Source organism: Oncorhynchus masou, chromosome 24 (genome assembly GCF_036934945.1).
Source record: "Oncorhynchus masou masou isolate Uvic2021 chromosome 24, UVic_Omas_1.1, whole genome shotgun sequence".
Lineage (NCBI taxonomy): Eukaryota > Metazoa > Chordata > Actinopteri > Salmoniformes > Salmonidae > Oncorhynchus > Oncorhynchus masou.
This window is the reverse complement of record NC_088235.1, coordinates 53062953-53079312: the sequence shown is the minus strand read 5'-3', so window position 1 is coordinate 53079312 and position 16360 is coordinate 53062953. Positions and strand designations below refer to the sequence as shown.

The window sequence follows — 16360 nt, the reverse complement described above, 5'->3', positions numbered from 1 at the left end:
TATTAGTGGAAATGTGATCGAGCAGGACACCTAGTCAGTTGATGTCTGCTTTAAACCAGTTGATTTTAAAATGTTTCACCCTCACTCATGCTTTAGCTTAAAGGGGCAATCCGCAGTTGAAACAATAACAAAGCATGACCCTGCCTCTTTTGGTAAAAATCTGAGAGATTATGCTGGAGAAATGAATCCACTCTCATATTCATAGAGCTATTCATGAAAGGACTGACAGTCAAATATATACAGAATATATGCAGTACCCGGTCAAAAGTTTGGACACCTACTCATTCAAGGGTTTTTCTTTATTTTTACTATATTCTACATTGTAGAATAATAGTGAAAACATCAACTATGAAATAACATTCACAGTGTAGGTTGGAAAAAGTATGTGAACCCCGAGGCTAATGACTTCTCCAAAAGATAAGAGCTGATAAAAAGATAAAAGCTGCCCTGAAATATAAAAAACACTCACAAAATGTGAGTTTGCTATTCACATGAAGCATTGCCTGATGTGAACCATGCCTCGAACAAAAGAGATCTCAGAAGACCTAAGATTAAGAATTGTTGACTTGCATATAGATGGAAATGGTTACAAAAGTATCTCTAAAAGCCTTGAAGTTCATCAGTCCACGGTAAGACAAATTGTCTATAAATGGAGAAAGTTCAGCACTGTTGCTACTCTCCCTAGGATTGGCCGTCCTGGAAAGATGACTGCAAGAGCACAGCGCAGAATGCTCAATGAGGTTAACCTCTGAACTCTAGGGGCAGTATTTCATTTTTGGATAAAACAACGTTCCCGATTTAAACAAGATATTTTGTCACGAAAAGATGCTCGACTATGCATATAATTGACAGCTTTGGAAAGAAAACACTGACGTTTTCAAAACTGCAAAGAAATTATCTGTGAGTGCCACAGAACTGATGCTACAGGCGAAACCAAGATGAAACTTCAAACAGGAAATGAGCAAAATCTTTGAAGCGCTGTTTTCCAATGTCTCCTCATATGGCTGTGAATAAGCAAGGAGAGAGCCCACAAGTTCTGCCGTTTCCCCAAGGTGTCTGCAGCATTGTGACGTATTTGTAGGCATATCATTGGAAGATTGACCATAAGAGACCACATTTACCAGGTGTCCGCCCGGTGTCCTGCGCCGAAATTGGTGCGCAAAAGTCAGCTGCAAGTATTTTTCCACAGAATTCAGAGAAGAATGCAGGCTTCCACGAACGATATATCAATGAAGAGATATGTGAAAAAACACCTTGAGGATTGATTCCAAACAACGTTTGCCATGTTTCGGTCGATATTATGGAGTTAATTCGGAAAAAGTTTGACGTTGTAGGTGACTGAATTTTCGGTTCGTTTCGGTAGCCAAATGTGATGTACAAAACGGAGCGATTTCTCCTACACAAAGACGCTTTCAGGAAAAACTGCACATTTGGTATGTAACTGAGAGTCATGTCATTGAAAACATCCGAAGCTCTTCAAAGGTAAATGCTTTTATTTATTTGGTTATCTGGTTTTTGTGAAAATGTTGCATGCTAAATGCTACTCAAAATACTAAGCTAGCTTAGCATACTCTTACACAAATTAGTGAATTGCTATGGTTCAAAAGCATATTTTGAAAATCTGAGATGACAGTGTTGTTAAGAAAAGTCTAAGCTTGAGAGTAGGTGCATTATTTTCATTTTATTTGCGATTTTCAGAAATCGTTAACGTTACATTATGCTAATGAGCTTCAGGCTATAACTGTATACAGGTTTTTTTCATAGCCAAACGTGAACAAAACGGAGCGATTTGTCCTACACAAATAATATTTTTTTGAAAAACTGCACATTTGCTATGTAACTGAGAGTCTCCTCATTGAAAACATCTGAAGCTCATATTTTGAAAATCTGAGATGACAGTGTTGTTAAAAGGCTAAGCTTGAGAGTAGGCGCATTATTTTCATTTTATTTGCAATTTTCAGAAATCGTTAACGTTGCGTTATGCTAATGAGCCTGAGGCTTTAGTCACGATCCCGGATCCGGGATGGGGAGTTTCAAGAAGTTAAGACGGAGAATCGTTAGTCTTTACCGGATAAAAATACCAAAGAACACGCTCTCATTCACACGCTTGGAAACACTACAGCCAAAATGTGAGCGACCTAGAATAACTACAATTTCTGGCTCATTTTTCCAAAACCCAGCCTGAAACTCTTTCTATAGACTGTTGACATCTAGTGGAAGCCCTAGGAACTGCAACCCGGGAAAAGTGACAGCCATTGAAAATAGTGGTAGGCTGAAATGTAATTTTTTTGGAATGGTTTGTCCTCGGGGTTTCGCCTGCCATATCAGTTCTGTTATACCCACAGACCTTATTTTAACAGTTTTAGAAATTGTTGAGTGTTTTCTATCCACATCTACTAAATATATGTATATCTTAGCTTATGGGCCTGTGTAACAGACAGTTTACTTTGGGCGCATTTTTCATCCAGACGTGAAAATACTGCCCTGTACCCAAGTGAGGTTAACAGAAGAAAATACGCCTTCTGGAGTGGCCCAGTCAGAGTCCTGACTTCAACCCAACTGAAATGCTGTGGAATGACCTGCAAAAGGGAGGCAAATTGCATTTCCTGTATAATTGATGAGGATCTCCATATTGCAAATGTGTCGTCCCTTACTAGACGTCTGCGAATGTTTCTAAAATATGGCAAGGGCCTCAAGCCATGCCCCAGGACCAGATCTTCCGGGAAGTCATTAAATAAAGTATCTCGGACATTTGGGTTCCGTTTTATAACATTTTCAACATGTACAAAACATCACTAAAATGACATGGCCATTTCTCCTAAACGGAAAATACTTTGAAGATGAAACTTGGTGAGCACAGGTTTGGCCTAATTGGCTAACGCTTGGCCTAACGCTTTTTGAGTTAAGGCCATTTTTCTGGGATTAACCTCTCTAGACGCTAACGTCCCGCATAGGCTAACATCCGATGAAATAGCATAGCGCAAAGATACTAAATACACAATTCGTAATATTAAACGTTCTTGTAAATACATGTATCGAACATCCTTTAAAAACTTCTTCTTAATCTTGTGACTCCCCATCCCAGATCCGGGAGTGTAATCATCGCCTGACACTAATGAGCATAACGCAACAGACATAAATATCCCTAGGCAATATTCCTATTCATGAAAATCACAAATGAAATATATTGAGACACAGCTTAGCCTTTTGTTAATCACCCTGTCATCTCAGATTTTCAAAATATTCTTTACAGCCAAAGCTAGACAAGCATTTGCAATCAAATTAAATCATTTACCTTTGATAAACTTCGTATGTTTTCACTCACGAGACTCCCAGGTAGATAGCCAAAGTTCATTTTTTCCCAAAATATTATTTTTGTAGGCGAAATAGCTCCATTTGTTCTTCACGTTTGGCTGAGAAATCGCCCGGAAATTGCAGTCATGAAAACGGCGAAAAATATTCCAAATTAGCTCCATAATATCAACAGAAACATGGCAAACGTTGTTTATAATCAATCCTCTTGGTGTTTTTGTAATATCTATTCGATAATATATCCGTTGGGACAATTAGTTTTTCAGTAGGACCGATTGGAGTAATGGCTACCTCTGTATTTTACGTGAGAATCTCTCTCTGAGTCACCATGTGACCACTTACGCAATGTGGCCACCTGGGGCACTTCCGGATTGGATTTTTCTCAGGCTTTCGCCTGCAACATCAGTTCTGTTATACTCACAGACAATATCTTTACAGTTTTGGAAACGTTAGTGTTTTCTATCCAAAGCTGTCAATTATATGCATATTCTAGCATCTTGTCCTGAGAGAATATACCATTTAAAATGGGAACTTTTTTTTACAAAAATGAAAATACTGACCCTAGATTCGCAACAGGTTAATCCAACCGCAGTAACAGATTTTAAAAATGCTTTTTGGCGAAAGCAATCCTTACGATAATCTGACGACAGTGCACCACACACACAAGTATTACTAGCATTTTCCACCAAGTATTAGCGTCACAAAAGTCAAAAAAGGCAATAAAATAATCAATTACCTTTGTTGATCTTCTTTTGGCAATACAAAAGGTCCAATCTTCACAATAAATGGTTGTTTTGTTCGATTAAATCCATTTTTATAGCATAACACGACACATTTTGTAAATGGCTTGTGTCATGAATTCCGTGTCCTTCAACTTTCAACGAAACGTTCGATAGAATTACTCACACTACATTTACATTTATCTAGTCATGGTTGGTTTCATTGTAATCCTCTGTTTGTTAGTAACACAACCATACTTGATGGTTCTTTTTACGGGGCATATTGACCGAAAGGAACTGATTTGAACACACCAAACAATGACCTCCTGCTTGCCAATGATATCACCAGTGCTTCTTTGAATGACTGTATATCTGCCCAATCACCACTGATCGTCTTGAAATCTCGCTTGGTAGATAGCCAATGGGCTGAGGTAAACGGCAATATCTAATGTTTATATCCGGGAAGACCAGCTCTTGAACTAAAGTCGAGCGTACCACAGCCATTCACCATTGTGAAGGAGCCCGAAGGAGCCACTTTGTTTGCGCAAAGCAGTATTGAGTCGAGATCATTTTCTGGTACTTTATTGAAAGAATTATGGCGAGTAAATCTGGAAAATCAAAGGCAAAGTCCAGGTACACAGATCTACATGATATTATTGACAAGATTGATAAAGTGAGTTAGAGAGTTAAAACCTCTCTAGGGTAGGGGGCAGCAATCGGAATTTTGGATGAAAAGCATCCCCAAATTAAACGGCCTGCTACTCGGGCCCAGAAGATATGATATGCATATAACTGGTAGATTTGGATAGAAAACACCCTAAAGTTTCCACAACTGTTAAAATAGTGTCTGTGAGTATAACAGAATTGATTTAGCAGGCGAAAACCTGAGAAAAATCCATTCAGGAAGTAGTTTTTTTAGGTTTTGTTGTTTTCTATTCAATGCCATTACAGTATCCATTGACTTAGGACTCCATTTGCAGTTTCTATGCCTTCCACTAGATGTCAACAGTCTTTAGAAATTGTTTCAGGCTTGTATTATTATAAATGAGGGAGTAAGACCAGTCTGAACGAGTGGACCCTAACGTGACACAGAGTTTTTTCAGGCGCATGTGCATTTCTTGTTTACCTTTTATATTGACGACATTATTGTCCGGTTGAAATATTATAGATCATTTAGGCTAAAAAACAACCTGAGGATTGAATATAAACATTGTTTGACATGTTTCTATGAACTTTACGGATACAATTTGGATTTTTTTGTCTGATTGTTGACTGAGTTTGAGCCTGTGGATTACTGAAGAAAACGCGCTAACAAAACTGAGGTTTTTGGATATAAAGAGACTTCATCGAACAAAAGGAACATTTATTGAGTAAATTAATGTCTTCTGATTTCCACCATATGAAGATCATCAAAGGTAAGGGATTCATTTTATTTATATTTCTGAGTTTTGTAACGCTTCTGCTTGGCTGGTTACTGTTTGTAATAATTTGTCAACTGGGCTATGTTCTGGGCTAGGTATGCTTTCACCTTCTGCCCCCTCTACCTCTGCCCCCTCTCCCTCTGTCCCTTCTGCTCCAACCAGTGGTGTTCACTTGCCCAGATTCAGCTCTGCAGGCATGAATGTGCCTCAGGGCAAAAAGGGCACAGTGGGGAGGCGTCAAAGTGCACTTTGTCACAGGAAATGCCCCATCACCTGCACCACCTGTTCAGTAACCTGCTTTACAGCAGAAAGAGACTGCTATTGGGCATGGCATCAGAAGCACAATATTGTGTAGAGGACTGAGGGTCTTCACAATATTGTACAATATACATTGAATGTGTGTTAGTTACCCTTGTTATTATACATTTTTTCATATTTTCATATTTTTAATATTAAAAAAAAAACATTTTGGGGGGGTGTGTTAGAATTGCATTTTAGTATTTTGTATATAGTAATTTACTTCAAAATGTATCACTGTACCAATTCGGCCACTTGGGTACATTTGGGCATCTTGTGTGGGACACCTGGGTGACTACATGCTCTGAAACTTTTTTTTCAAATACTGTTGCCATCTTATGTTCTTCATTCAAATCATCCCCAGCATCCTATCTGTATGTTTGGCTGTTTTTGTTCAGTTGAAAGGTGATGGAGCAACAAGAAAAACAGAAAACGTATATGTTTATTTCCTTGTATTTTCTTCTACCATCTATGGTGTTATATTCTCTTACATTCAATTCACATTTCCACAAAATGCAGAGTGTTTCCTTTCAAATTATACCAAGAATATTCATATCCTTGCTTCTGGGCCTGAGCTACAGACAGTTAGATTTGGGTATGTCTTCAGGCAGAAATTGAGAGAAGGGGGGGGGTGGTATACTTAAGAAGTTTTTAAAGGTCAAACACAAAAGTAGAGCGCTAATTTGACCGCTTCACGACACAGTAAATGAACCTACGGTGTCAGGAAAAAAGAACCAGCCATTTATCTATTGTAATTTACAAGAAATCGTACCAAGTACAATTGGTGATGGTCAAAGAAATGTGTTTTTCTTTCAAAGGGTTACAGATCCAGTTGCGGCGTGTTCAGACAAATCCGTTAAGGTGGGTTTCGGAGCTCTGTGATTTCTGTGATTGTCTTTGATTTTCTGAAATCACACACACACAGTCAATGGGGAGTGAAACAGTGAGGGGCTTAAAGACACAAAGAGCCTGCAACGGTTACCTGCGTTCGAACTATGAAAGAACCGTCAGACCTAGAGCTCTGAAACTATATATACATATTCTAGGAATTAAGTTGGTCATGAACAGTGAGTTATGTGGCTCTAGACCACTCTCCGTCCGAGGAACAGCCTTGTACATTTGCAATGATTTCAATTCATTTTGACCATCGTGAAAATGTCGACATTTAGAAAAGTCCCAGAGTCACAAGTCTAAGGTGCATTGAAACCGCATCGGCCCATAGATACGGACCTTAACGTTTCTGTCCGATAGCTTTTTCAGGGACACCATAGCAAAGCCTGGAAAAAGTGAATTTTCAGCACTAATTAAGGTTGCTGCTCGGGCTCCGAATGACCTATCGAGCCAAAACTCGGGATTCAGGGTCGCCTCAACTAGGCTTAAACAATGCCGGAACTGGACCCGCAGCTAGAATGTAACTACGTGTTTTAATTTTTTAAAATGGTTTAAACAGAAAGGCCGCTCAGCAAGGAAGATGCCACTGCTCCAAAACTGCCATAAAAAAGCCAGACTACGGTTTGCAACTGCACATGGGGACAAATATCGTACTTTTTGGAGAAATGTCCTCTGGTCTGATGAAACAAAAATAGAACTGTTGGCCATAATGACCATCATAATGTTTGGAGGAAAAAGGGGGAAGCTTGTAAGCCAAAGAACACCATCACAATAGTGAACCACAGCGTTGGCAGCATCATGTTGTGGGGGTGTTTGCTGCAGGATCAAATCATTTCAAAATCATAAAAAAAAAAATATATATATATATATTTATTTATATAGCCCTTCGTACATCAGCTGATATCTCAAAGTGCTGTACAGAAACCCAGCCTGAAACCCCAAACAGCAAGCAATACAGGTGTAGAAGCACGGTGGTTAGGAAAAACTCCCTAGAAAGGCCAAAACCTAGGAAGAAACCTAGAGAGGAACCAGGCTATGTGGGGTGGCCAGTCCTCTTCTGGCTGTGCCGGGTGGAGATTATAACAGAACATGGCCAAGACGTTCAAATGTTCATAAATGACCAGCATGGTCGAATAATAATAAGGCAGAACAGTTGAAACTGGAGCAGCAGCATGGCCAGGTGGACTGGGGACAGCAGGAGGGTCTGGTGCACTTCACAAAATAGATGGCATCATGAGGGAGGACAATTATGTGGATATATTGAAGCAACATCAAGACATCAGTCAGGAAGTTAAAGCTTGGTGGCAAATGGGTCTTCCAAATGTACAATGACCCCAAGCACACTTCCAAAGCTGTGTCAAAATGGCTTAAGGACAACAAAGTCAAGGTGTTGGAGTGGCCATCACAAAGCCCTGACCTCAATCCTATGGAAACTTTGTGGGCAGAACTGAAAAAGCATGTGCGAGCAAGGAGGCCTACAAACCTGACTCAGTTACACCAGCTCTGTCAGGAGGAATAGGACAAAATTCACCCAACTTATTGTGGGAGGCTTGTGGAAGGCTACCCAAAATGTTTGATGTAGTTGGCTTATGTGTATGTAAACTTCAGACTTCAACTGAATATATTCTTATTCCATCCCTTTACTTAGATTTGTTTTTATTAGGTAGTTGTTAAATATTTCTGAACTATTAGAACTAGAAGCACAAGCATTTCACTACACTCACAATAACATCTGCTAACCATGTGTATGTGACCAATAACATTTGATTTGAAATGATACATAGAGGAGCGTGCACTTGAAAAGTCACCTGGAAGAACATATACTGTACATATCCATTCCCAGATGCTTCATACTGGCAGCAAAATGTATGTTTTTATTAAATAACATGCACACACACAAAAACACACAGTAATTCCACATTGTGTGAGCAGTGGTAGTGGGGGACATGTGAGTGGGTGTGTAAGGAGGCAGGGGACTGTGAAGGGTGAGACACTAACTGTAGGGAATACCCCAGAGACCTAGTCTCAACCCTCTCTGAGGACTCAACACCATGGCAACGGAGCCAGGAGATGCAACACTCCGGCCAGAGGAACAGGTAGAAGGTGGCTGACTGACAGCCTCCTCACCACTATTAATCATAGGTGAGGAAGGTAAATAACTTTCCCCCTCATGCCCTCTTCTCTTCCCCAACCCCCCTCCTCAAGGACCCTCTATCCTTCACACCTGGGTCACTGATACATCACAGCCTTATGTGAGTAATTTATTAATGACTCAATGAGGTTTAAGTTCAGGGATATTATGTGAATCTGACTGGGACCTGCCAATGAAACTGATAAAGTTTCAGATACAACATTATTGAGCTGTACAGAATCTGCATACATCCATTGTAGATGTCCTAACACAAAGTGATATGTTGATCCTGTTTTTTTATTTATTTAACTAGGCAAGTCAGTTAAAAGAACAAATTCTTATTTTCAATGACAGCCTAAGAACAGTGGGTTCACTGCCTTGTTAAGGAGCAGAACAACAGATTTTTGCTTTGTAAGCTCAGGGATTTGATCTTGCAACCTTGCAGTTACTAGTCCACCACTCTAACCACTAGGCTATCTGCCACCTTGTGCTTTTCCTGTGTTAGTCCTATCCAACCCTACATCTCCAATCTGTACCCATGTCCTCTGTGTTCCATAAACACATGTCCCTCATCCTGACACAGTCTCATAGCACACACAGGCTCAATGAAATGTGTGTAGGCCTATGGTGGTAACACCTAAGGTGTAAACTTAAGCACAGCAATTAGGAAATAACAAAAATGGTGAGCTGCATGCGCCACGTTTGTCTACTGAGCCACTCAAACAGAGCAAAATCCAATATGTTGTGGCTACCCACTGGGCACAGACGTCAATTCAACATCTATTCGTTGGATCAAAGTAATTTCATTAAATTTCACTACCACTGCCGATCTGCGGCCAACAAGGCAGAGTTCATCTCAGCCTATGCCTCCCTCCAGTCCCTCGACTTCCTGGCACTGACGGAAACATGGATCACCACAGATAACACTGCTACTCCTACTGCTCTCTCTTCGTCCGCCCACGTGTTCTCGCACACCCCGAGAGCTTCTGGTCAGCGGGGTGGTGGCACCGGGATCCTCATCTCTCCCAAGTGGTCATTCTCTCTCTCTCCCCTTACCCATCTATCTATCGCCTCCTTTGAATTCCATGCTGTCACAGTTACCAGCCCTTTCAAGCTTAACATTCTTATCATTTATCGCCCTCCAGGTTCCCTCGGAGAGTTCATCAATGAGCTTGATGCCTTGATAAGCTCCTTTCCTGAGGACGGCTCACCTCTCACAGTCCTGGGCGACTTTAACCTCCCCACGTCTACCTTTGACTCATTCCTCTCTGCCTCCTTCTTTCCACTCCTCTCCTCTTTTGACCTCACCCTCTCACCTTCCCCCCTACTCACAAGGCAGGCAATACGCTCGACCTCATCTTTACTAGATGCTGTTCTTCCACTAACCTCACTGCAACTCCCCTCCAAGTCTCCGACCACTACCTTGTATCCTTTTCCCTCTCGCTCTCATCCAACACTTCCCACACTGCCCCTACTCGGATGGTATCGCGCCGTCCCAACCTTCGCTCTCTCTCCCCCGCTACTCTTTCCTCTTCCATCCTATCATCTCTTCCCTCTGCTCATACCTTCTCCAACCTTTCTCCTGACTCTGCCTCCTCAACCCTCCTCTCTTCCCTTTCTGCATCCTTTGACTCTCTATGTCCCCTATCCTCCAGGCCGGCTCGGTCCTCCCTCCCGCTCCGTGGCTCGATGACTCATTGCGAGCTCACAGAACAGAGCTCCGGGCAGCCGAGCGGAAATGGAGGAAAACTCGCCTCCCTGCGGACCTGGCATCCTTTCACTCCCTCCTCTCTACATTTTCCTCCTCTGTCTCTGCTGCTAAAGCCACTTTCTACCACTCTAAATTCCAAGCATCTGCCTCTAACCCTAGGAAGCTCTTTGCCACCTTCTCCTCCCTCCTGAATCCTCCTCCCCCTCCCCCCTCCTCCCTCTCTGCAGATGACTTCGTCAACCATTTTGAAAAGAAGGTCGACGACATCCGATCCTCGTTTGCTAAGTCAAACGACACCGCTGGTTCTGCTCACACTGCCCTACCCTGTGCTCTGACCTCTTTCTCCCCTCTCTCTCCAGATGAAATCTCGCTTCTTGTGACGGCCGGCCGCCCAACAACCTGCCCGCTCGACCCTATCCCCTCCTCTCTCCTCCAGACCATTTCCGGGGACCTTCTCCCTTACCTCACCTCGCTCATCAACTCATCCCTGACCGCTGGCTACGTCCCTTCCGTCTTCAAGAGAGCGAGAGTTGCACCCCTTCTGAAAAAACCTACACTCGATCCCTCCGATGTCAACAACTACAGACCAGTATCCCTTCTTTCTTTTCTCTCCAAAACTCTTGAACGTGCCGTCCTTGGCCAGCTCTCCCGCTATCTCTCTTAGAATGACCTTCTTGATCCAAATCAGTCAGGTTTCAAGACTAGTCATTCAACTGAGACTGCTCTTCTCTGCATCACGGAGGCGCTCCGCACTGCTAAAGCTAACTCTCTCTCCTCTGCTCTCATCCTTCTAGACCTATCGGCTGCCTTCGATACTGTGAAACATCAGATCCTCCTCTCCACCCTCTCCGAGTTGGGCATCTCCGGCGCGGCCCACGCTTGGATTGCGTCCTACCTGACAGGTCGCTCCTACCAGGTGGCGTGGCGAGAATCTGTCTCCTCGCCACGCGCTCTCACCACTGGTGTCCCCCAGGGCTCTGTTCTAGGCCCTCTCCTATTCTCGCTATACACCAAGTCACTTGGCTCTGTCATAACCTCACATGGTCTCTCCTATCATTGCTATGCAGACGACACACAATTAATCTTCTCCTTTCCCCCTTCTGGCAGACATATCAGTGTGGATGACGGATCACCACCTCAAGCTGAACCTCGGCAAGACGGAGCTGCTCTTCCTCCCGGGGAAGGACTGCCCGTTCCATGATCTCGTCATCACGGTTGACAACTCCATTGTGTCCTCCTCCCAGAGCGCTAAGAACCTTGGCGTGATCCTGGACAACACCCTGTCGTTCTCAACCAACATCATGGCGGTGGCCCGTTCCTGTAGGTTCATGCTCTACAACATCCGCAGAGTACGACCCTGCCTCACACAGGAAGCGGCGCAGGTCCTAATCCAGGCACTTGTCATCTCCCGTCTGGATTACTGCAACTCGCTGTTGGCTGGGCTCCCTGCCTGTGCCATTAAACCCCTACAACTCATCCAGAACGCCGCAGCCCGTCTGGTGTTCAACCTTCCCAAGTTCTCTCACGTCACCCCGCTCCTCCGCTCTCTCCACTGGCTTCCAGTTGAAGCTCGCATCCGCTACAAGACCATGGTGCTTGCCTACGGAGCTGTGAGGGGAACGGCACCGCAGTACCTCCAGGCTCTGATCAGGCCCTACACCCAAACAAGGACACTGCGTTCATCCACCTCTGGCCTGCTCGCCTCCCTACCATTGAGGAAGTACAGTTCCCGCTCAGCCCAGTCAAAACTGTTCGCTGCTCTGGCCCCCAATGGTGGAACAAACTCCCTCACGACGCCAGGACAGCGGAGTCAATCACCACCTTCCGGAGACACCTGAAACCCCACCTCTTCAAGGAATACCTAGGATAGGATAAGTAATCCTTCTCACCACCCCCCCCCCTTAATGATTTAGATGCACTATTGTAAAGTGGCTGTTCCACTGGATGTCAGAAGGTGAATTCACCAATTTGTAAGTCGCTCTGGATAAGAGCGTCTGCTAAATGACTTAAATGTAATGTAAATGTAAAATGGTGTGGAAACAGCATTGATTCAACCAGTGTGTGCCCACTGGGTAGAGGGCTGTTTCACCTTGACTGAGATTCTTTTTCCTTTTTCTACATTGTAGAATAATAGTGAATACATATAAACTATGACATAACACATATGGAATCATGTAGGAACCAAAAAAGTGTTAGCCTGTTATGGCTGCAATCCCGATACCGGGATCGATATGACAACGACCAGTGAAAATAGAGGGCGCCAAATTCAAACCACAGAAATCACATAATTACATTTCCTAAAACATACATGTGTCTTATAACATTTTAAAGCTATTCTCGTTGTTAATCCCACCAAAGTGTCCGATTTCAAATAGGCTTTTCAACGAAAGCACTACAAACGATTATGTTAGGTCTACACCAAACCACAATAAGCACAGCCATTTTTCAGAAAAATATAGCATTCACAAAAACCAGAAAAAAATAAAAAATGTATCACTAACCTTGAATTATCTTCATCAGATGACACTCATAGGACTTCATGTTAGACAATACATGCATGTTTTGTTTGATAAAGTTCATATTTATATCATAAAATCTGAGTTTACATTGGCGCGCATAGATTCACTAGTTCCAAAAACATCCCGTGATTTTGCGTAGCCACATCATTCAACAGAAATACTACACATGGAATTCAACAGAAAGTTATACACATGGAATTATAGATACACCTCTCCTTAATGCAACCGCTGTGTCAGATTTTTAAAAACTTTACGGAAAAAAAAACGCATGCAATAATCTGAGACGGCGCTCAAAAGTAAAAACACTGCCGCAAAGATGGCGTCAACATAAACAAGAAATTACATGATAAATATTCCCTTACCTTTGATGATCTACATCAGAAAGCACACCAAGAATCCCAGGTCCACAATAAATGTTTGTTTTGTTTGAAAATGTCCATTATTTATGTCCAAATCCCTTCTTTTGTTAGCACGTTTGGTATACATATCCAAACGCTAATTCTGGTCAGCGTTATATCGGAGAAAACTCAAAAAGTCATATTACCGGTCGAAGAAACGTTTCATACTAAGTACAGAATCAATCATTAGGATGTTTTTAACATATAGCTTCAATAAAGTTCCAACCGGAGTATTCCTTCTTGTCTACGTGAGCAATGGAACGTAAGTGACTACCATGAGGAAAAAGTGCGATCACAAAATGGCTGCTTGATGGACATCTGATATATTCTGCTCTCATTCACTCCCACAACAACACAGAAGCCTCATTATAATTTCTATTGATGGTTGACATCTAGTGGAACCCCTAGGCAGTGCAACATAATTCATATCTCAAGGGGATTTCATTTGGGCTCTGGTGAATAGCTCAGATTTCTGACTTCCTGTTTAGAATTCAATTCAGGATTTTGCCAATATTCAAACAGTTTTAGAAACTTCAGAGTGTTTTCTATCCAATACTAATAATGATATGCAAATATTAGCTACTATGACTGAGGAACAAGCCGTTTGATATGGGCACCTTTCATCCAAGCTAATCAATATTGCCCCTGCAGCCATAAAAAGTTAAACAAATCAAAATATACTTTAAATTTGAGATTCCTCAAAGTAGCCACCCTTTGCCTTGATGACAGCATTGAACACTCTTTTGGGGGGGTTGGTATATGTTTGGTATAATCAGTGTATGTGTGTGTAATAATATTTCACATAATACAACTATTGTGTGTGTTTGTGAGCGCCGGTGCGTTGGAAAAGGCTATGGAGTATGAATTTACATGAAATATACCGCCGTCGGAGGCTACTGCTTGTGTAGAGTATCCTGGCTACATAGGTATTTACATTTGGTGAAAAATTGTTTGTCAATTTTGGTTAATAGCCTATGTCACTCTGGTTGTATGGTTCACTTGGGATTCATTAGGGTTTACTCAGCCACCGACCTCACTGCGTTGGTGTGTGTGTGTGTGTGTGTGTGTGTGTGTGTAAACTCACTCTTGATGGTTGCTGTCCTAGTACAGTTGTAGAGGATGGCCAGCTCTCCAAATACCTTCCCAGGTCCCATTGTGCACAGCTTCACACTCTCCTTTGTCACCTCCACCCTACCATCTAAAAAATGCACACAAACACACAATATCTTAATGTATCTGGAAAATAGACACAATCAACCTAAATGTATCTGATAAATACACAGTGACATATCACCTGTACTTGACTTTGCACATCATCATCGCCCATCTAGCAAAGTACATCAGAGTATAATGCTAATAAACTGATAGACTGTAGGTTCAATCCCTGTATGGATCATACATTATTTTCAACTAGTATGCACTAGCTAAGCACTATGATACAGAATAGAGTAGACTGTGAAATCACACATTTCACAATGGCTTAGCAATGGCTCAGCAACAGTAAGACAGATCAATATAAAAGATTAAATCCAAAACAAGGGAATTGTACAGAGACACAGTTATGTCCTAAACTGGTTAAGTTTAAGGACATCCTTTCTGTGTGATTGGGGCTTGTGGATGGGGATGGGTGTGATTGCAAAGCCTTTTTGTCTGTGATTGGAGCCGATTGCAGCTATTTTGTTTTGGAAGCGCCTCATCACGTAAATATGCATACTCCAGAGGAACTAGAGCTCTGATTGTTTAAGAAAAGGTTGACTTGGGAAAAAGACTATGGCAGTAAACAAAGTGATGGGTATGTAGTTATCTGATGAAAATAACTGAAGCAGAAGATGCACTACATGACCAAGAGTATGTGGACACCTGCTCTGACGGGCATTAATATGTAGTTCGTCCCCCTTTGCTGCTATAACAGCCTCCACTCTTCTAGGAAGGCTTTCCACTAGATATTGGAATATTGCTGCGGGAACCTGCTTCCATTTAGCCACAAGAGCATTAGTGAGGTTGGGCACTGATGTTGGGCGATTAGGCCAGGCTTGCAGTCGGCATTCCAATTCATCCCAAAGATGTTCGATGGGCTTGAGGTCAGGGTTCTGTGCAGGACAGTAATGTTCTTCCACACTGAGCTCGACAAACCATTTCTGTATTGACCTCGCTTTGTGCATGGGGGCATTGTCATGCTGAAAAGGGCCTTCCCCAAACTGTTGCCACAAAGTTGAAAGCACAGAATTGTCTAGAATGTCATTGTATGCTGTAGCGTTAAGATTTCCCTTCACTTGAACTAAGGGGCCTAGCCCAAACCATGAAAAACAGCCCCAGACCATTATTCCTCCTCCCCAAAACATTAGAGTTGGCACTATGCATTTGGGCAGGTAACGTTCTCCTGGCATCCGCTAAACCCAGATTCGTCCGTCGGACTGCCAGATGGTGATTCATCACTCCAAAGAATGCTTTTCCACTGCTCCCGATCAAATGGGGGCGAGCTTTACACCACTCCAGCCGATGCTTGGCATTGTGCACGGCTTCTCGGCCATGGAAATCCATTTTAAGATGCTTCCGACAGCTATTGTGCTGATGTTGCTTCCAGAGACAGTTTGGAACTTGGTAGTGAGTGTTGCAACCCGAGGACAGCTGTTGTTGCTCCTTGACATTTCCACATCACAATAACAGCACTTACAGTTGACAGGGGCAGCTCTAGCGGGACAGAAATTTTACCTATGACGGTGTGACGTTGAAAACCACTAAGCTCTTCAGTAAGGCCATTCTGCTGTCAGTGTTTGTCTATGGAGATTGCATGGCTGTGTGCTCGATTTGATACACCTGTCAGAAATGGGTGTGGCTGAAATACGTAACTGAATCCACAAATAATATATATATATATGTATATTTATTTTTGTACTTTCTACTGCTTTTTCTCCCCAATTTCGTGATATCCAATTGGTAGTTACAGTCTTGTCCAATCGC

At 42.5% G+C, this 16360-nt stretch overlaps 1 protein-coding gene across 3 annotated transcripts in view; it reads right to left on the bottom strand.

Moving 5' to 3' along the window:
- Positions 1-16360, bottom strand: part of LOC135512325 (cGMP-dependent protein kinase 1-like) — a 171256-nt gene that overhangs the window by 78536 nt on the left and 76360 nt on the right. For all 3 annotated transcript variants that reach the window (XM_064934247.1, XM_064934246.1, XM_064934245.1), the window contains exon 3: positions 14484-14597. In XM_064934247.1, the coding sequence (XP_064790319.1) occupies positions 14484-14597 (114 nt within the window). The remainder of the gene's footprint in view (positions 1-14483; positions 14598-16360) is intronic.